The following is a 20,373-nucleotide window of genomic DNA, read 5'->3' as shown; positions in this document are numbered from 1 at the left end:
GACGCCCGCCCGCCATGGCCTCGGGGGAGTCGCTGTTCGGCTCGTCCCTGGACGGGCTGCCGGCCTTCTTCACCAACGGCAGCGTGGACGACACCAAGTACGAGTCGCTGCTGGCCGATCTGCGCGCGCACGACCTGCTGGGGCCCGTGGAGAGCGGCGCCCAGGCCAGCGACGCCGGCGGCTCCTCGCTCTTCTTCAACGACGCGTTCTCCGCCGTGTTCATGGGCAACTTCCAGTCCGGCGCCGCTCCGGCCGGCGGCAAGTCTAGTGGAGGCGCGGCCGGCCGCGCGCCGCCCGGACTGAGCGCGCCGCCTGGACTGGCCGCGCCCTCGGAGGACCTCAACTGGGCCCGAGGCCAGCAGGAGTTCTCGAGACTCGAGGAGAAGTTCCACGGGTCGACGGCCGACAAGACGGCGGCTTCGGCCACCGGCGGACGCGCCCCGCCCCCCGGGTTGAGCCTGGAACAGGACTCCGAGCTCGATGAAAGCCAGGTGCCGGGCCTTAGCGGCCTCGGGCTGGATGACGACGACTCAGTTGTGGATTCGGTGCCCCCGCCGTCGAAGCAGACGCAGGCGCCGCCTCCACTTCCGCAGGCCCCGCCGGTCCCGGCGCCGCCGATGCCTCCCACGCAGAATGCTCAGCCGCCTAACGCGTGGGGCGCACCGCCGATCGCTCCTCCGATGTCACCACCCAACCAGCAGCAGCAGCACCAGCAGATGCAGTTCATGCCGCCCCCGCCACCGCAAATGCAAGGACAGCCTCCGCACCCGATGTACATGCAGGGTCCTCCGATGCCCCCTCCGCCGCAGGGAATGTACCCCAGCCCGCCGCCCCCGCAGTTTTTCGGACGTGGCCCGCCGCCTCCTATGCGCCCGCCGTTCCCTGGACCACCTGGAGCGTTTGGACGCAATGGTATGCCTCACCCGCCCCCGCACATGCAGCCGCCTGCATTCAAGATGATGACCCCGCGCGACGTGAACTTCGTGATGCAACAGCAAATGAAGTGGCTGCGCTCGAGCGACCCGTTCAGTGATGACTACTATTTCCACAACTACATGCAGAAGCGTGCCCGTGCTGGCGTCCCAGGCCGCCCGTCGGTCCCGCTTCCGTCATGGAAGCTTCAGCACGTGAAGTCTGTGGACCCGCGTGACGTACAGCGTGAAGTCAAATCTCGCAACTGGGAGTCGGAGTACCATGTTCTGGGACGCAACGCCAAGAGTAGTCTGTACCGACCGAAGCAGTTGCTGAACCTGGCAGGTACCGACGAGACGTCCTCTCCGCCCGCTTCGTCACCGACAAATGCTGCCGATCCGGAGTGCACTCCTTCCAGTGCGAGCGAGGAAGAGACTGCGGCCCAAGTGTCCGCAACGGCTGAATCGAGCAGTGAAGCTGCCAGCTCTAAGCATGTTCGCGGTTCGAGCCCTGGTGCTCAGGCCGTCGCTGCTGAAGCTCAGGCTGCTAAGGTTCTTCGCATGAGCGATGATGCGGGCCGAAACTCTGTGTTCGCGAACGATACCTGGAAGCTGCGCCTGCAACTTGACCGCGGTATGCAGTGCCTATTGTCGCTGCAGGACGCTCGCCACTTGCTGGACGCGCGCGGTATCAATGTGCAGCAGTTCCACTCGATGAACGAGGACGAGATGGATCCTGCGCTTGTCGAACTGCGCTCGCGCACTACGTCACTGCTGATTGAGCTGGCAGGTTTGCTGGGAGTAACTGTTACACAGCCTGCCGACGCTAACAGTGAAGCTGCTTCCCGTGGAGTCATGAGTTGTGATGTCCAGCAGCTGCAAAGGATGCTGACGGCGACCAAGGGTAAGATGTTGGTGAGTCGCGCGCTACCGTTGCTGCACCCGTCTGCACGGTTCGTGTTGCTGCCTCACCTGGTGGACTACCTCTTGTCTGGACGGACCGATGGAGGACGCCAAATGGACGTCAATGATGCGGGCGATGACCGCTTGTGCCAGACGCTGGTGCTCATGCTGCTGTACATCCCGCCTGCGCCGCCTGCCGAGCTGCTGACCGAATGCCTGCAGCGGGCACTGAGCGGACACGACGTGCAGTCACTGTCAATTGTCCTGCACAACCGCGCGCGTGCTGAGTCCCTCCAGGCCCTTCTGCAACGTGGTGGATCAGCCGTCCAACAGCTGACTGAAGGTGAAGGAGCCAACGCCGAGCACGCGAGTAGTGTCAAGCAGCAGTGGGAGCACCACCAGGGCGTGTTCGTGCAGCTTGCCACCGCTATCAAGCAGGCGGCTTAATCCAAGGTGTCGCGTCCATTTCTTCATGCGTCGACAGAGCGATGCCTACTGCAGGAAACGCTGAATTACATACAATGCCTATTGCATTTGCGTTTATGGAAGTTTATCCAAATAGTCGGTGTTTGCATCGGAGCGATTTTTGAGTGCTGCACCCAACTCGTGCACACCCCAGTTTCCCCTAACCCTTGGAAACCGTATCCGTCCTGCGGGTATACGTCGTATAGCGTATAGCGGCACTCCCCCCACTCATTTTTAAAGCGGGGGAAATCACCAGCAGCCAGGAAGCCATGGCGCCGCGCGTCAAAGCGGTGGTGCGACCGCCGCGCCACGGGTGGGCGACTGACACGGAAGTAGTTGTGGACAGCGACGAGGAGTGGGTTGACTCGTCGGCGGAGTCGTCGGGTACCGGCAGCTCCACGTCCAAGCAGCGTCGTTCGGATGATTTCGACCGTCTCCAGACAATACAGAGCGACAAACAGCCAGTTGTGATGGCGCCGTCCCCCGAGATGACCGGGTTTGTTTCCTGGGGAGCGTTGGACGAGTATCTAAAAGGATATTTAGCCGAGACGTACCAGGTAACGTTTGCTGTTCTGAATAGGACAACTGCAGCGGTTTCGCATAATCTAACTTGTTATCCATTCAACTGCTTCATGCAGAGCTTCCGTGTTCGCACAAATAACAAGGTCGAGACGCGAAACAAGAAGATTCAAGATTCCGGGTCCACGAAGCCGCTTGTGCCTGAGGAGTGAGTTCACTACTCGAAGACATTCGTCTGCACCCACGCAGGAAGGTATAAGCCGCGAGGCCAAGGAAAGAGAACGCGACAAGAGTCGCGAGCTCTTGGTTGTGGCGTACAGGTATGTATGGTGCTCACTTGGGCTCGTTTGGGTTCACACGGGTTCGAATGGTGTACAATTGGGTGCTGGGTGGTCGTTCATGGGCTCATGTGGGATTTGTATCGTTTCGTAGATCAATGCATGCGTGCAAGTGGTCGATTCGGCGGCAGCTGTTCCCACGTTCGTGCTGTGAATTACTGGGGCAAGTTTGGAGCATAACCACCCGCTCTCTATACATACGTTTGACCATTATTAGCACAACCGGACTTCTTTCGAGCCTGAGCTGGCGAGGACTGTCAGAGAGCTTGTTAAAGCCGAAGCCAAGAAGAAACGCATCCTACAATTCATCCACGAGAATTCCAGCTGCAACCCAACCAGCCAGGACGTACACAATTTGGTGCGCAGGCTGAAGAAGCAGACCTATACAGCTCAAACATCCGCAAAAAGATTGAAGCAATGGATGGCCGAGTTCACGCAAGAGCCAGGGAATGTTGGAGGCGTCTTCGTCGACACCGTCCATGATAAGGTGCGAATGCTATTGCAACTGCTGCTTGGTTATCCTTCGTTTAACTTGTTCTTATATTGTAGACTATTGCTACCTGTATCACGTTACAGACGAAGCACATGCGGGAGCTCTTCGCCCGCTTCCCAGAGGTCGTGATGATTGACGCCACGCACGGCACCAACTTGTCGAAGTACAAGGTTTTCTCGATCATGGCTCACGACGCATTCGGCAAGGGTCAGCATCAAATGCATTTTGATCGACAAGGATTTCGGCGAGATCAGCGTGCTGAAAAAAGTTTCCCGGACGCGACGTTGCTGTTGTGTCAGTTTCACGTGTTGAAATATCTGCGAGAGCAGATAGCGTCAAAGGACTATGGGTTCAACGCATGGCAGAAGCAGCAACTAAACGGATTGATCAACTTGCTGGTGTACGCAAAGACAGAGCGGCAGTACATGCGACTGCGCGAGTACATGCGCCATATTATCGATGTCGGGACTGGTAGAGTGTCAGCTGTGTCGGCTTGGTCTGGAGGTATTGAGTTGGGCACCAGTCGGGCGGAGTTGGGCATCGTTGGTGACCAGTTGGGCACCAGTCGGGCGGAGTTGGGCATCGTTGGTGACCAGTTGGGCACCCGTCAGACGGAGTTGGGCACCGTTGGTGGAGCGCGTGATGAGCACCCGTTTGAGGCGTACTTCGTGAAAAACTGGGATAATTGTCGTCATATGGGTGCTCGTTTGAAAGGCAGAATGCTTGCACCCTGGGCAACAACACAAATAACCGTCTCGAATCTTCGTGGAAGCAGCTGAAAGAGCTTGTGGACTCCTTCATGCAAGTGGATGAGTGCATCGTGTCGATAATGGTCTACCAAGCCCAGGCGGAGAGGAAGTTTCTGGACGCGGTCTACAAACTATCTGTCGTGCATCATCCGAAGTACCATCACGAGATGAATTTTCTCTCGATGTTGGTGAGCGAGCACGCGTGTGAGCTTGTGTACGAGCAGTACGGCGTTGCGATCACCACGGCAAAGTATAATTTTCACGAGGCGGCCCCTGGAGTATACTTGATCCAGTGCAATACAGACGATTAAGACTCATTGGATGAGCCGCGCAGCGAGTACTCTGTCACGAAATCGAATTGGTCTTGCTCGTGTTTGTTCATGGCTTCGCGTTTGTTGCCATGTCGTCATGTGTTCTTCATTCGGAAGGCACTCGACTTTGAGAACATTATTCCTACTCAGCTTCTGGATTCTCGCTGGCTACTCTCGTCGCTTCGGGTGGAATCCGAATTGCCCCAGCTGTCCGACGAACCGTTTCGTGTGTCAAGAGTGTTGAAGGAGGCCAATACGTCTTGGGATTCCAACCGGAAATTCCGCGAAGCAAACTTCGTGGCAACTTCGATTAGTGAGCACTTGAGTGGATTGGGGATGGTAGACTACCGGACAGCGATGAAGGCTTTGCGAGGCGTTGCTACACTTTTCAGGCATGGGAAGTACAGTAGCATCACTGAGATAGCTGGTGGTCGCGAACACGAAGACGACTTGAGTGGTGAGGGTATGGACACGACTGGTGGCGTGAGTGAACAGACTACAGACAGCGAATTGGTGACCGAGGCAACAGAGGTAGTTCAAGATATCCCGTCTAGACAAGTGGATACTGTAATCCAAACTGTGGCGTCTGCTTCTTCGCTGGAGAGCACTCAAGTCTGCGCAGACCCACCGGATTCGGGCACCGGGGATGAGCAGTTGGGCACAGGTGGTGACGAGTTTGGCTCAGTTGGGAACGAGACGTACACGGGTGGTGACGAAATGGTAGAGGATCCGACATCGATTGCTACGGAAGCCGAACATGCCAGCTTTCAAAGCGAGACGCCTCACGAAAAAGACGACCACGGCTCGACACTTACCCTTGCAAACGCGACCGACGATTTCCAGATCATGAGTCCTCCAAAGTCCAAGGGGCGCCCGAAGCAAAAGCCACGGACTGTCAAAGCAAAGCAAAATCAGGCTATCGCAATGGTACAGGAAGACTTGGGCGTGCACAAGCGCCAAATGAGTTTCCTGACAGTTTACGAACTACTTGATGGTGAACCCAACTACAAATCGACACACGAGAAGCTGCTGCAGTTCAAGGGGTTCGTGTTCGCCAACAAGCTCAACCCCCCATCGCCCACGAGATAACCAAACTACCCCTCACCAAACTCCTGACGCGACCAGAAGAGGTGGTGCGAATCTTTCCCAAGCAATTAATTAACAAGTGCACATCCAAGGTCACGGCCTACCAAGCAAAAAAAAGGAACTTTGGAGATGCAGTTGGCACTTGAGATCGTTGGCGTTGGAGTGTTCGCGAACTCTACAATAGCGCTCATGCGAAAGTGGCACACAGCAGTAAAATTCGTCAAGAAGATCAAAAGAGCGCTGACCTGGATTGATCGGTTAGAATTCACGCGTCACGTAAACTCTAGTTCTACGTCGAGGAGGACCCCACTATACCTACGCTGCTAGAAGGTCTGTCAATTCTGTCGAGCGAGTATGCAGACATGGTGGACCTAGCTGCGAAGGAAACTCTTAGCGCCCAAGTCATGCAGATGATCCTACACAAACTATTTGGTGCGGATCCTAGTGTTCGAGTGATCGATCCGTCTAACCTGGGGATTTCAAATGGAGCTGTAACGACAGACAGTGTGCATTTTAAACGGGCGTTGGCCGGCACTACGAAGAAGATGAAAGTGCTGTTTCCAATCAACTGCAACAACAACCACTGGTGCGCTGTGCTGATGAATTTGGAGAAAGGCAGAGTGTACGTCTACGACTCGATGGCGTCCTCCTACGCTACCACTATCCGACCTGTGGCACAGCAGATGATCACTATGCTACCAGACGGTGTCAGACCCAGTGCTCGCTTGGTGACCCACGATCCTGGCCTTGGCATTCAGAGCGACAGCTACAACTGCGGTGTGTACGTCCTGCTGGCCTTCGAGATGTTCTGCGGGTCAGAGCCGCTCGGCCACCTCGACAAGAAGACTCTGCAATGCATGCGCTACCGCTACTTGCGCATGTGCATGAATGGAGAAAGAAGTAGCAGTAGCTAAGGGCTGTTAGCACGAAATAAGTAGGAGTAGCTGCAGCTAAGTCACTGAAATCGTTGCACTGAACTATGTTTGTAGAGTTATATGTTTGATGTGGGCTTTAGAAATCGAAGGAGAAAACCTGCCCAGCAGAACATTTCTCCTGCCTCGGACTCTGGCTGTCGCCACTTATCAATGCCATGCCGCTCTGGCTCTTTTAAACCTTCCGGATATACGCGTATAGTGTATAACTTTTACGCAGGCTCTCACGAGTTGGGTGCTGTAGTGGGCACAGAATGGGTGCCAAACGGTCACAACTGGGTTGGGATGGGTGCTGCTTGGGTGTCGTAACTCCATCCTGTCCCGTCCCATGTGCACGGATTGGGTACAGGAATGAGTGCCATTTTTTATGGGTCAACCGCTGCGCATGTCAAAATTGGGTCAACACTTTTCTTTGGTCAACCATGAATCAACTTTGACCATATTTGATCCGGAGCAAATCATGTGATTGTATAACTTCGATACATCTTATAATTTATAATTTATAATGTTCAAGATATATTATGCTTTTCAAGAAAATGTATTAGTAGCACTTGTTTTGTCATGAAAATTTCAGTATGTCCATAGGGCTTGTGCCTAGATAGACAGGAGTCGGTATGGACTGGGGCACGGACTCTACGGCTCGAAATGTCTCCCAGTAGACGAACATTCTCGCGACTTTGCTGCCTGATCACATTGATGAATTGGGTGGTGTCGGGGTGAGCTCCAGAGAAAGCTGAATTAAGGGTGCGATTGCAGCGTTCGAGTGGATTGTTAGTCCGATGTACGATATCCTTGCTCACACTGCTAATGTTCCACCACTCTGGGACAAACTTGTGGATCCAGCCTTTCTTGAAATATTTCCAAAACTTCTTCCAGTTGGCCCTGAAGTAACTGATTCTCCTGTCGCGGCAGTCGCGTTTAATCATCGACCGGACGTCATGGACGCCTCGAAGGGTGATATCCATGCGTCGAATCAGTGTCAACCTGTCCATGCAGCCTTCCCGCATAGCCAAATCAACTTCAGGTTCTGAAATTTTCAACTTCAACATCTTTAGACGGAGGGCTTGCTTGAAGTGAAACTAACATCCGACGATTCTTGATTCTGGAAATCGGCTCTGAACGGCTTTAATCATGGCGAACTCAAAATCGCACACAACATGTGCAGGGACCTCCTTTTTCTTGACGAGATATAAATGTTGTGAAACAGCTGATCGTAGACTTGAGACGTTTTTCCAGTCGTGAGGATGTACCAAACTGGTAAATAGAGCTCCAATATAGAGTCGTAAAGCATCACGATAACCAATTGGTAGAAGGGCACCGGCACACACCGACATGTTGCGTCGACAAAACTTGAACTCTGGCGCTGCTTCATGCGATCCATAAGCTGCAGATGAGTCCCGTCAATCAGTCGATGTTGTACTTCGTCTTCGTAATAAGTCGCATGGAAGCCGAAGAACTTCAATCCAGCACTCTCTTTTATGTCATAAAGTGGTTCCCGCTCCAACCGACCAAAAATCTCCCGGCCAAAGAGCTTCGCATGGGTCCGATATAGTCGACCCAAAACTTGCTTTTTGTCGCCCTACGCACTATTTCATTTTCAGTCCCGTAAAATTGGTCACGCACCATACGCTAGACTTCCGACGAAGTCAAAGTAACATCTCGGACACAGATTTTATCCGTAACCAGCAACATCTCCTCCTTGCGATCGCTGATAGGTGGTGCCGGTCCAGTCGGGATTCGGTGAAAGCCAGGGACACAATCGTGCATGTGCTCGCCGGTCTGTGTGGTACCAAGGGGCCCCACAAAGAGCTTCGCCTTGCACTTGGTGCGTCGGTAGGCGCTGCAGCGATAGTGGTTGGTGTCCGATCGGACGTTGAAATGGTACCGAGCGTAGGAATATTGTCGTGTAGGAACACGCGCTAAATTATATATTGGCACACTTTCCCCACCAACAACACCCACCAAGTCACCAAAGACTCGATGGGCTTGTTAGGGTTAGAACCTGAAGGCCCAGAAACTTTCCCTTGCACCGGGTTGGTGTTTCCTCTGTGCACCGAACTTCCGCTAGTCGACCGACGGAAGACTCAGCGTCACTAGCCACGAGCAAAGGCTAGCACGCTCTCGCACACAAAATATACCTCGCAGGCCCTCAGAAGGAAGGGTCCTGGCCTTTTACGGCGTGATACGAGGGTGCCGGAGCTATACTCCGGCGGGAAAAAATAAATGGAGTGCGCTCTCGCTCCTCCAGTTCCTGGCGACAACTCGTCGCTACCAATACACCGGCCACTAACTCTTGGACCTGCCAGGGATACACGCTACACTAGTAGATGTGCCCACCGACAGTCATAATCCTACCTACCGGGTTTACCTTGAGCTGCAGGTCGTTCACTGCAGGCACCGGTGTCGCTCTTGCGTGGTTGGGAGGAAAAGCTGTTCTGTTATTGTTGCCCGAAGGCTTATCTTGTCTTCTCTTAAGTTTCCTATCGATCAATACAAATATCAAGTATAAACGCGTCCGTTTTTGGACCGCCAGTTGTAACTCACGACTCTTCGGCGCTTTCTCTGCGATGTGGCGGCGTTACCGACGACTCAAACGGCCGCTGAAACGCCACCGACGACTGGGGACAGGCGCCGATGACTCATAGGTTCGGATCTTGCCAGTAGGTTCGCACCGTACTTAGCGAGCTGCACCCGCCCGCGCTTGACTTGGGACCGTCGACGAGTCATCGTCACCGGCCAATTTAGGCCAATCAGCGATCGGAGGTTTTGGTCCAATGACTGGCGATGGGTTTTGACTTGCCAGTTGGCGCCGGCGCCTCGAGTCTTCTGCGCACCCTGTCCCGGCTGCATTTCTCGACACCATACTGGCGCCGCTGCTGCTGCTGTCCGGGGTGGCGGGTGATGCCCTCTTGTCTCCGGCGGGGCGCTGGTGTGAGATTGGGTTTTGACTGTGGAGTGGAGACGCCAGACCGAGGTCTAACGGCGTCGAGACTTTGAGAGAAGATGACCGAGGTCTCCTATTGACCACTCACATTTACCGCGCCAGAGTGGATCAGACCGAAAGCTCGGTCTATATTAGATATTTGTATAGACATTAGGGATTAGTTATAGTCGAGGCCTCACTGCCTCTAACTATTAAATCAGAGCAGACTATTCCCCCCAAGCCATCAGGGTCAAGTCCGTCTACGGTAAGTCTAGCTAGCTTAGCTGTAGGGCCTGGATACGCTCGGCCGACGCGGGGTATGTCTGCCGGTGAGCTTAAGGTACATTGACCGAGTGTTCGCCCTCGTAAGGCCAAGAGTGGATAGTGGCCGAGTGTTGCGAAGTAGAGAGTCCTCACTGTATGTTTGTACGTTGTCCTGGGTGCGTGCCCCCCCCCCCCCCCCAGTGTATTTGACGCTTTGGCCGAGGTTTCACCTCGGCGCCTCTGTTAACCCTTTAACGCCTTGATTTGCCCGGTACCCTTCCTTTCTGGGGGACCACAGTGGGTTTAGCGCGATAGCGTTTATAATTACGCACCCCAGCCGTTGCTCGTGGCTGGCGGTGCTTGTGTGTGGGCTCCACCTACCTGACCGATACTTCAACACAAGGCATATTTCCAGCCCGATGTAAGGGATTGGACCTGGTCTTCAGGTTTAATCCCATCAATCTTCGCTGACTTTCCTAAATCGACGCAATGGCTATGCTCGTATCGCGGGCCTCCAGTTTGAGAAGGATGGTCTCAATGCAAAGAACCACGTGCACCGATTCCTCGACTCGCGTGGGGACCGAGGGCTCGAACGACGGCTCTGCCACGTTCGAGTGAAGGACATTCACGAGTTGGGAGATATAATTAACGACATCTTGAAGTTGGAAGAGCGTGGGCAGTCCCGGGAGACTTCGGCTTACCCGCCGAGCAGCCGCGAGAGTACTCGCCGACGCGATGATAAACGCCCCGGGGCTTCGCGGGACAGTTACCGCCGCGAGGACCGACGCGCCGAGTCTTCGCGCGACGGTTACCGTCGCGACGATACGATCATCGGGACAGAGACTTTGACCGTCGTCGTGATGGCTCACGGCATGGATGTTAGGCTAGCAGTAGCAATTCATTATTAAATAAACCATATACCCCACACATCGACCACAACTACCGCGCTTCTCGACAGGACCAACACTCGCACCCACTTCAACGACAAACACTCTTCTGGCCCAGCGCGACATTCCACGAACCCGTACACGACATCATGCTCACTAGGTGACATTAGTGTTGGGTCTCTAATGTTGCTGCGATTACCGATGTGGCGGCTCCAGTTAGTTTTCTTCGTCGAAGCAGATTGGTGATAGGGCAGTGCCAGGGATTTCCAAGGCCGTCGACCTGCGCGACGCCAGCCAGACCAGGCGCTGTTCGAGCAAATGCGCCCCCACGCACGTGCTGTACCTGGCGGTGCTCGTGGGCGGCCTGTTCCGGGGAGGTGGACTTGACCGAGACAGCATGACCATCAATGACTTGGTGTTGTAGAGCTGCCAGCGCTACGGCGCGCACAAGCTCGTGTCGTGCCTGCCCACGAGCGTCTTCCCGGCTACCTGCTGGACGAGATCATGCTACACAACGGCTGCGTGCACAGCTCCAACGAGGCCTACGCCATGGCCAAGAGGGTCATCGACACGCCCAACCGCTGCTACGCCGACCAGTTCAGCTGCCACTTCACGTCCGTCATCCGCACAGCTCGCACGACAACTTCAACATTGATGACGGCCACGCGGTGACCGGAGACTTCCACAAGTGCTTCCTTCTCAAGAGAGACTCGACGCCGGCCGTGACCTGGGGTAGTGGCAAGCCACTGCAGCAGTTCATCTCGACCCACGACGCGGCCACGCTCATGCTGTGGGTGTTGGGCCACTACGACAATGTGGAGCCGCCGATCCTGTCGGTTGACAAGGAGAACAAGGTGTCGATTGGGGACGTTGTTCAAGAAATCACGCGGCCATGGACTTCAAGGGAGAAATCGACTTTGATGAGCGCACAACGGACGGCCACTTCAAAATGACTGCTGGCAACACCAAGCTGCTTCAAGAAGCATGCGTGCAGAGCACGCCATAGTTATGATGTCCGATTTACCAAAAACAAAAAGAAGAAGGGAAAGGGTGAGTGCCAGAGAGCTAGAAACAAAGGCATTCTGCCCACTACCAGCACAATGAAACTTTACACTACAGGTGTCCCCGCTGACATAAGGTTAACCGCACATACAAAATTAGGAAATGCACAGAGCCAGATACGTTAAATCCACAGATACACAATACGCTGTACTGCGTCATCCCACTTAGGGCGATGACGCAGTGCCGCAGCTCAGCAACTCTGGCCCTCTCACTTACCTTTCTCCACCACGGCGCACACGCGTTTTCGGTCCTTTCCGGGACCCACCGCCCCGCGCTCGCCGCCGCCGCCCCGCACTCGCCGCCAGCTGCCACCGCAGCCCCGCACTCGCCGCCAGCCGCCACCGCCGCCCCACACTCGTCGCTTTCAGCCACCGCCGCCTCACATCGGCGACGCGTTGTGACACGTCGCAGCTGGCGTATCGTCCGCCGCGCATTGCGCCGCTGTTGGAGGCGGAGGTTTCGCTGTCGGTTTCCATAGCAACCATTCACTAAACAAGTTTTTTTTTATCGAAGAAGTATGGTACTGGGTTTCTCTATGGGGGATTTGGCTGCCTTCTGGAACGTTGGGTACACTATCAAACGAAAGGTCTTTCGTGGGTCGTTGTGCGATGAGGCTCTACATGAAGTTGAGCATTTGGACTTCGAGCCTGTATTTCGCAAGGTGTATGCGAAGAGGCTTGACCCTATCGGGGCCAGGCGAACTTAGACGTGAATAGCAATGGTTTGGCAAACATTCACAGCGTGGTGGCCGGACTTGTGGAGGCAGCTAATACCCAGTGGGAAGTGAATGAAGGTACATGGTATGCAATGAAATCGTTACCAGGAGGTAGAACGCAGGCACCGCCTTGAGACTTTCCGACTTTTGAGATCACGCGGGCATTTTTACGCCATAGAGTTGTGCAAGGGTCGGTGATCGTGGCGTTAATGGATAATACAGCCATACATGTTTATCCGGGTTGCTTTGGAGGTCCGGTGGAAAAGGGTGGAATAGTTACGCTGCTACTAAGCCGAGGATTTTGAGCTGCTCTCTCTTACCTTTGAGGTTATTATTTCCGTCTTTTGTCTTGCAGGACACTTCTCTGGTTGATGTGCCCGTTGGTAATGCTGCCGGCGACTCGGTTGCGATCCAGTCGTCGCAGCTAGTTGCTCGGCGTTCTACTTCGAGCGCTGAAGCTGGCCGTTCCACCACCGGCGACTCGCTGATCACGATGTCGCGTGAAGTTCTCGAACAGATTGTCATGGATGCCAGTGCTGAGGCGTCAGAGCGCGTGATCGCGGTGTCGGGTCCTCGGCTAGATCTCATCGGCCATCTTAATGTCACCCTGCACCAGGGTCCCAACATTCGTGGGGACCGCCACGTGGGCTCTCGCTTGGCTGCTGCTCGCTCGCTGGAAGAAGTGGTGGCGGCGGCTTAGCCCAACATGGGGGTCCACGATGACATCAACTTAGAGTTGGCTGTGATGCGAGGCCATTTGCATTCCGCTGAAGCTGCGCGTGCTGCCACCGAAAACTCGGCGATGAAGGAATCGTTCAAACACGAGAATACCATGGTGTTCCTCAGGCAAGCAAGCGCGGAGCTCGAGCACTCCAAGAAGGAGGTCAAGCGTTTGCGGGTCTTGGAGGCTCACTACCTCCAGGAGATGGAGGGTCTTCATGGAGCCGTGGATGCGCACACCGAGACGACCGCCCGCTGGGGAACCGCGTTAGAGCTGCTGACGACGAGTGTAAGCGTCTGGCTCTCCAGCTCACTCGCGAGCAGACGGCGTTCAAGGCTGCCGTGGCGTCGTCGACTGCACAAAGCAAGCGTCTTCATGATCTTCTGGCTCGCTTGGATGCCGGCGATGACTCGTCGTCGACTCGCCTCCAGCGCCGAAATGAAAACCTTCAAGAGCAGGTGAAGCGGCTAACGCGCGCCAACCGGACTCTTCGGGCGCACGTCAAGTTTGAAGACATGGACCCAGACGTCCTTGTGAGGTTCGTACTGGTTGTTGAGTTGCTGCATGTGCTGGCTTGTGTTGCGATTCTGGTCGATGACTTATGGCTTACAGGTTTGTCGACTGGCGAGTTGAACTGGAATCTGCTGGACATTAGCCACGAGACTCGGCGGATCCTCAAGGACATGCTGGCTAATGCGGATACGTCTCGCACCGAGGATGCCATTGCCGTTGACGTGGCCCACGCTGCCTTCCTGGAATCGGATTCTCACGTTGAGTTGTCGTCGGAGGAGCGGTCGGCTGAGGCGAATAAGACAACGCCTGGAACTCGTACTGCCGATGTCGAAGCGGACCGGGCTTTACGCGCCGCGCAGGTTGGTTGCTCACGCAATCGCTCCTCGCAAGGGGAGGCCGGTTCCCGTCATGTGCGTGGTCGGTCAAGCTATGTTTCTCGTTCGGTGTCGCAAAAGCGTGTTCGTTCTTCGTCACTCCGTCGCAGTCCGTCCGCCAGTCGTCCGGGCAAGAGACCTCGCCGCCCCGCCGAAGACTCAGCTTCTGCTGCCCGTGGATCTCGTATGTCTTCTTCTCGTCGAGGTGGTAGCCGTGAGTCTTCGGTGACAGCTCCTGGTGATTCTCGGACCTCTTCTCAAGACGGTGAGCACTTGGAAGCGGAGGTGGAGGTTGTCGAGTCTTCCGGAAGTGTTCCTGCGGCTGCAGAGTCTCCGTCCGCGCTGGCGGTGCCAACCTCGAGTGCTTCTGGGGCTTCGTCGTCCAAGGGCAAGTCGAAGCGGAAACCCAAGGGGCAATGGGCTCGTTCTCAGCCATCTACCGGTCCGCCAGCTCGCGCCGTCTTCTCCGGGACCGCTGCCAAGTCTTCGTCCGATAGCTCACCTGTTGTTCCTTCCCGCAAGCCTACTCGTGTGATGGAGTCATCGGATGAAGATGCTGTCTCGTCAAGCCCTCTTTCTCCTCCTTCCGAGCAAGTTCACGTCGACTCTGGCGCTTCTCTCGAATGGTTTCCAGACACTGGTTCGGAGGTGGAGAATTTGGTCGTTGGATCAGTAATTGAGTTGTAGGAGGGCGTTCCCCAATCCTCTTCTCTCTTGGAGCTTCCAGGTTCCGAGTCGTCGGGAGCTATCTCGGGTGTTGGTGTGGAGCCTAAGAAGACACCTCCTGCTCCACCGAAGACTCAAACGAGTCACCGTCGACACCGCCGTCGTCCTTTCGTTCCACGCCAGCCTGCGTCTTCCGGAAGCAGTCGAGTCGTCGCCACTTTGTCGTCCACCCTTGGCTCAGATCCGAGCTCCCAGCGTCCTCCTGTGGTGCCGTCGCCGGTGCGGGGTCAGTTACCCCTCGTCCGATTTTCCAAGCAAATGACCAAGTGGGCTGTGCCTTACATCGAGCCACCCTTTACGCGTCCTGGGGCTCTCAAGTGCTGGGCCCAGATGCTGAATGCTCGGTTGCCTGCCCCGGTGCCCCGGGATCTCCGAATTATTTCTAGTCCTGAAGGCATCGCAGCATTCGCGGATTACAAGAACCCCGATCATCCGTGGCAGAAGCTTCGCCGGCGACTCCCGTCTCAAACGTGTCTTTTTGACACTTCAGAGTTCGATCCCGACTCCAAGGTGTCTCAGCGGGCTTCGCCGATGACTCGGGTGATGGGATATTGGAGCAATTTCCGTGGGAGCAGCGACTCGGACAACGCCGACCTTGGTTTCTCCGATCACTGGATCCTTCCGAAGGCCGTGGAGACTACGTTCTTCCGCAGTTGCTGCTGACTTGGATATGATGGACTGGACTGCCGCGCGGATGACTCGGACGAGGAAGGACTTGGATGCTTTGAAAGCTGCCTGGTCGAGATACGTGGTCGCGCGCAACAAACAAAGCGACCGTCTCCGCGCTAAGGTGGTCCCGTACATCTGGAAGTGGGGCAGCAGCCAGGATCCTGGCTTCTCGGAGGTGAAGCCCGAGTTCATGCTCGAGCCGACCATGCCCGGGTATTCTCTGGAGTACTTGCCTTGGGAGCCCAAGACTGTCGACTGGTTGAGCGAGGTCGCGGCCCTGGACGCTGCGGAGCCTTGGCGGAACGGCTGGATCGATGTGCCAGAACAGCACCCCTACGACACCACGTTCGTCCCGTGCAACCTGTCGGTTCCGCTCTTTGTCCCGGCTGGTTCTTCGCGCGCCGATGCTGGTCGTCGAGTTGTTCCAAGTTCGTTGCTGCAACCGGGTGAATTGCGCTCAGAATGGGTGGCCGAGTTTGGTGATGCTCGTGTTCCTGCTGTGTCTGAATCCTCGCCGAATGCTGCGTCTGTTCCGGGTGGACAAACTCCGGATGCTGCTGGTGGCTCCGACGACTCGAGTTTGCTTGGTGTCTTGGCTCGGGCAGCTGTTGCCTCCGATCCTGATTGAGTTGAAGTCGGGTTCAAGCGAGTCGTCAGCAGCGTCTTCTATCCATTTGGCTTTCATTTCCAATCCCGATTCTGAGTTGGCGTTGAGTTAGCTGTCCGTCTTGATAGCGTTTTAATTTTTCAAATGCAAAAGATAATGCCGCAGTAGCTGTTTTCGTCTGTGGTCTTGGGCTGCGTTTCCCCAAGTACAGGTCATCATGGCGGTGACTCATAGCCACCTAGTCTTCGTCGGCAACTTGAACCATCTGCAGGCGCTGTTCACTTCATTTTCGCCGTAGGTAATCATAGAGGAGCCCCCCGCAAGAAAGGTTAGCGGCTGGCTCTCACGTTGGTTCATCGTAGCCGACCCATTTGACTCTAAACTCGCGCACTGCTCTTTCAGTTCCCGTGGACAACGGCACGCGGTCGTCGAGGATGGCTTCAACTTCATATTTTCCTGCCACGTGATCTGGCTGCCAACTATCTTTAGGGAGCAGTTCTTCGTCAAAGCCTAGTCGCGTGTCGTCGACACGTCCGGGCGCGAGACGAGTCTTCGGTCGATCTCCAAACTCATCAACCAGCTTCAGTCGGGAGATATGGACGACTGGATAGAATCGGTATCCACTGCTGTCCGGTAACTCGAGTTCGAAGGCATAGTCTTCGATCCTCTTTTTGATCCGGAAGGGTCCATGCCACCGGTGTGCCAGTTTCTTGGTAAGGCCGGGCTTGACTCTCTCCATGTACAACCAGACCCTGCTGCCGACATCAAACGGGGTTGGCAGCATTGATTTCCGACCTGCAATCGGCTCAATTCCGCCAGTCTTCGGTGGATCCACCCTGTCCCGCAAGCGGTAGGTTTGGGGCACTCGCCGACGACTCGCGAGTCGTCGGTGGCTCATGCGTACTTGGTTTGAGCGACAGGTGACTTGGGACGGGGGTGTCTTGTCCCGTAGACGGTTGGTCTTGTGCCGCCGCCGGCGACTCGGGATCCCGAGTCTTCGCCAGTGTCGCCTTCTCTTTCCTGCTGAGTTTGGCGTTGTGTTCCCGTGCTCTGCGAGTCTTCTCGGTGGCTTGGTATTCCCTGACCATCTCCATAGCAATCTGTTGTTGCCTGTTGACCTCGCGGCGCCACGCCAGTGCGTCTGACTGCTTCGGCGTGCCGTGTCGGAGCGAGGATGACATGGCTTTCAGGGTTGACTGGGCATCCCACCCGTGCACCAAGTAGAATGGTGTTTCCTTCCGAGTCGTGTCTTGTAAGTTGTTGATGGCGATGACTAAGCGCTCCACGATCTCGTCCCAGTCTTGTTGGAGCGGATCTTCGGCGTATACCTTGACGGATTGCATTACAGTTTTGACTGACCGTTCTTGCTGTCCGTTGGCTTGCGGCCGGTAACTCAGCGTTGCTCGGGACCTTGACTGCATCATTTCTGCAAACGCTTGGAACACTTCGCTCATGAACCGTGGGTCGCGGTCATGGCGGATGAGTGATGGCGCACCGAATCGTCGGTATATGCATTCTTCGAATGCTTGTGCCACCTTGAGTGCGCTCGTATCCGCCATGGCTTTCGCAATGATGAAACCCGTAAAAGAACATTGGAAGAGCAACAAGGCTGTGTTGCCCCTCCGAGTCTTCGGCAGTGGTATCACAAAGTCCATAGACACTATCTGGAAAGGCCGTTCCGCCAGCACGTTACCAGGAGAGGATCCTTTAAGTTGGGGGCGGCTCTTGCTGGTGCTGCAATCGGGGCACGATCTCGCGTGCTTCTCCACGTCGGTGTAGAGTCCCAACCAGTAGTAATCTCGCTTGAATCACTGGTAGGTTCTCACCACACCTTGATGGCCACCTTCCAGCGAGTCATGACAATTCTGGAGTACTTCTTGAATCATCGTGGTGGGTACCACCAGACGCAGCGAGATCTCCTCTTGTGACTCAGCGTCACGCCGACGACTCGTTCCCATGTAGTGTAGCAAATTGTCCTCCGACAACACGAACTTATCTGCGTTTTCCATGCATCTCTGGCGGCTCGGTATCCAAGGTTCTCGACATCTCCACGTAACAAGGTCTTCAGGTTAGCCCATCGCAATTCCTCGTCTTGTGCAGAAGCTATACGCCGTCGTCTCTCTTCTTGGACTTCCACAGGATCAATGTCTTGTGCGTTAGGACCCGCTGGTTGAGCTTGAGTTGGTTCTGGAAGTCGAATCTCGGGAGGTTTCCGGTTAGGGTGTGTCTTCGGCGGTGGCTTCAGCTTGTCGTGTGTGAATCAGACATGTTTTTTCTTGCTCAACCCTGCTTTCCGGTTTTCACTCAGAATGACCTTGGAAACCTTTGACTCTAAGGCTTCTGTTGCCAACGAGTCCGCGGCAGCATTGTATTCGCGTACCACGTGCAGGTATTTGACTGACCGCAATCGTGCCGTGATATCCTTGTGATGATTCAGCTGTGTCGTCAGTGATTCCTTCCGGCAAGCTATCACCCCTAGGGATTGCTGGATCGTGAGACTCGAGTCTCTCACGACCACTAAGTCTTCGGCACCGCGTTCGATCGCGGCGAGAACGCCGTTGTTCATGCTGGTGTACTCGGCGATGTTGACCGGGGTTTTCTCGAGGTAAGCGCTCGCTGCAATAACTACTTTCCACTCCGGAAGGCTCCACACATCCATGAACAACTGCCGTAACCACCGTACTTCTCAGTCTTCGCTGACCCATCAAAAGAGACCACGAAGCCTGTATGAGTCGTCGGTAGGCGTGCATAGAGCAAGTTTGGGTCCATGCGAGTCGTCGGTGACCCTTTAGTCGGCGGGGCAACCAGTTCCAGTGAGTCATCGAGATCCACGAAGTTGGTCACCGTCGACTGGAGCAACTGGGTGAAGGCACAGTCCTTCTCCTTGACTCGTTGGACGATCAGGTGCCACGGGGAGAGCAATACCGCGAATTGTACAGCTCTCCCAAAGAGTGACTTCGACTTGGTAATCCACTCCAATGTGGAGAAGCGAGTGTAGACTCGTATTGTCCGTTCCGCCAACTGGGTTTAGCAAGTCTTCAGTAGTAGCAACAGCGCTAGCACCTCTTTTTCCGCCGCATGGTAGTTCATTTCTGCGTCCTTCAAAACACGTCCGCAGAAGCGAACAGGGTGCAACTTGTCATCGTGCAACTGTAGCAGCGTGGAGCTCAATGCCCACTCATTTGCGAACAGCATGACGTGCACTTCCTTGGTGCGGTCGAAGAGGCGGAGTATCGGCGCTGCCGTAACCTTGTCTTGGAGAGCTTGGAAACTCCGGTGGGCAACTGTGAGGTCACCCTCCGGCGCGAAATCGTCTTCCTTCAGCTGGTACAGCGCCGCGCCGTAGACCGCGAAGTCTTGGATGAAGCGGCTGCAATAATTTAGCGCACCTAGGAAAGACTGCATTCCCTTCTTCGTTCGTGGGAAAGACAGCTTAGTGATCGCGTCCAGCTTCTTCGGATCGGGCCGAATGCCGTCTGTTGACACTTCATGGGACAGGAAGTCGACGCGTCCTTGCACGAAAATACTCTTGGTAAAGCTGACGCTGATCCGGCACTCTTCAAAACGACTGAGGTACCGATCTAGCGTCGCCAAACAACTGTCGAAGTCTTCACCACCGAAACAGATATCGTCCACGAAGGATCGCCGGTCGAACACAGGCACCAGCGACGACTCGTCGGCTTCGTTGGTCGTAAACATATCGCCCTCTGGGCAGTTAACGAGCCAAGTAATGGGTTCAGCCGTCTCTGAGTCATCGCGGGCGGCTGCAAACTTGGTTCGAGTCGTCGCTGTGGTGCCTGGTAGGCGAGGTGACGATTCGAGTCGTCGGCAGTGCTCTGCCGAGTCTTCGGCGGCCTTCATCTTTGCTGCAAAGGCGTTCCAGCCGCCCTTCGGTTGCACAAATCCCCATAGCGCGTTGTCTATCATCCGTTGGTAGATCATCGGCGAAAGGCATTCGCAGCCACTCGAAGTGCCCCAGAGGACACACAAATGCCGAAATCTTGCGCGCACGTAGAGTCATCAGGATAGCCCAGAATCCGCTGGCCGCGTCGAGCGAGCAGAACCAAAGGTAAGTTTCCAGGTCCGCGAGCAAGTCGTCGACGAGCGGCATGGCATACTCCAGGATTGTCGTTACCGCGTTGACCATCTTGTAGTCGATGCAGAGGCGGATGTCTTGGCCATTCTTCTTGAGGACAATTACGATT

The 20,373-nt window shown here is 55.3% G+C and overlaps 2 protein-coding genes across 3 annotated transcripts; both read left to right on the top strand.

Annotated features, from left to right (window-relative positions):
* Nucleotides 1-14: 14 nt before the first annotated feature.
* On the top strand, nt 15-2,261 carry IUM83_08657 (uncharacterized protein; the record flags this gene model as incomplete). Of its 2 annotated transcripts, none has more annotated exons than XM_067933044.1 (4): nt 15-556; nt 633-721; nt 840-898; nt 996-2,261. In XM_067933044.1, the coding sequence occupies 4 exons, from the start codon at nt 15-17 to the stop codon at nt 2,259-2,261; spliced, it is 1,956 nt and encodes a 651-aa protein (XP_067794304.1). The 2 variants fall into 2 exon arrangements, with proteins under 2 accessions (XP_067794304.1, XP_067794303.1); XM_067933045.1 differs by having other exon boundaries at nt 15-652; nt 702-721.
* Nucleotides 2,262-11,099: 8,838 nt separating this feature from the next.
* Nucleotides 11,100-11,734, top strand: IUM83_08656 (GDP-L-fucose synthetase; the record flags this gene model as incomplete). The annotated part of the gene is made up of 3 exons (XM_067933043.1): nt 11,100-11,115; nt 11,206-11,449; nt 11,518-11,734. 3 exons carry the CDS (start codon nt 11,100-11,102, stop codon nt 11,732-11,734), a joined length of 477 nt encoding a protein of 158 aa, XP_067794132.1.
* Nucleotides 11,735-20,373: the final 8,639 nt, after the last annotated feature.

Source organism: Phytophthora cinnamomi (genome assembly GCF_018691715.1).
Source record: "Phytophthora cinnamomi strain GKB4 chromosome Unknown Contig26, whole genome shotgun sequence".
Taxonomy (NCBI): domain Eukaryota; phylum Oomycota; class Peronosporomycetes; order Peronosporales; family Peronosporaceae; genus Phytophthora; species Phytophthora cinnamomi.
The sequence above is the reverse complement of the archived record's forward strand: the minus strand, read 5'-3'. Positions and strand labels throughout refer to the sequence as shown.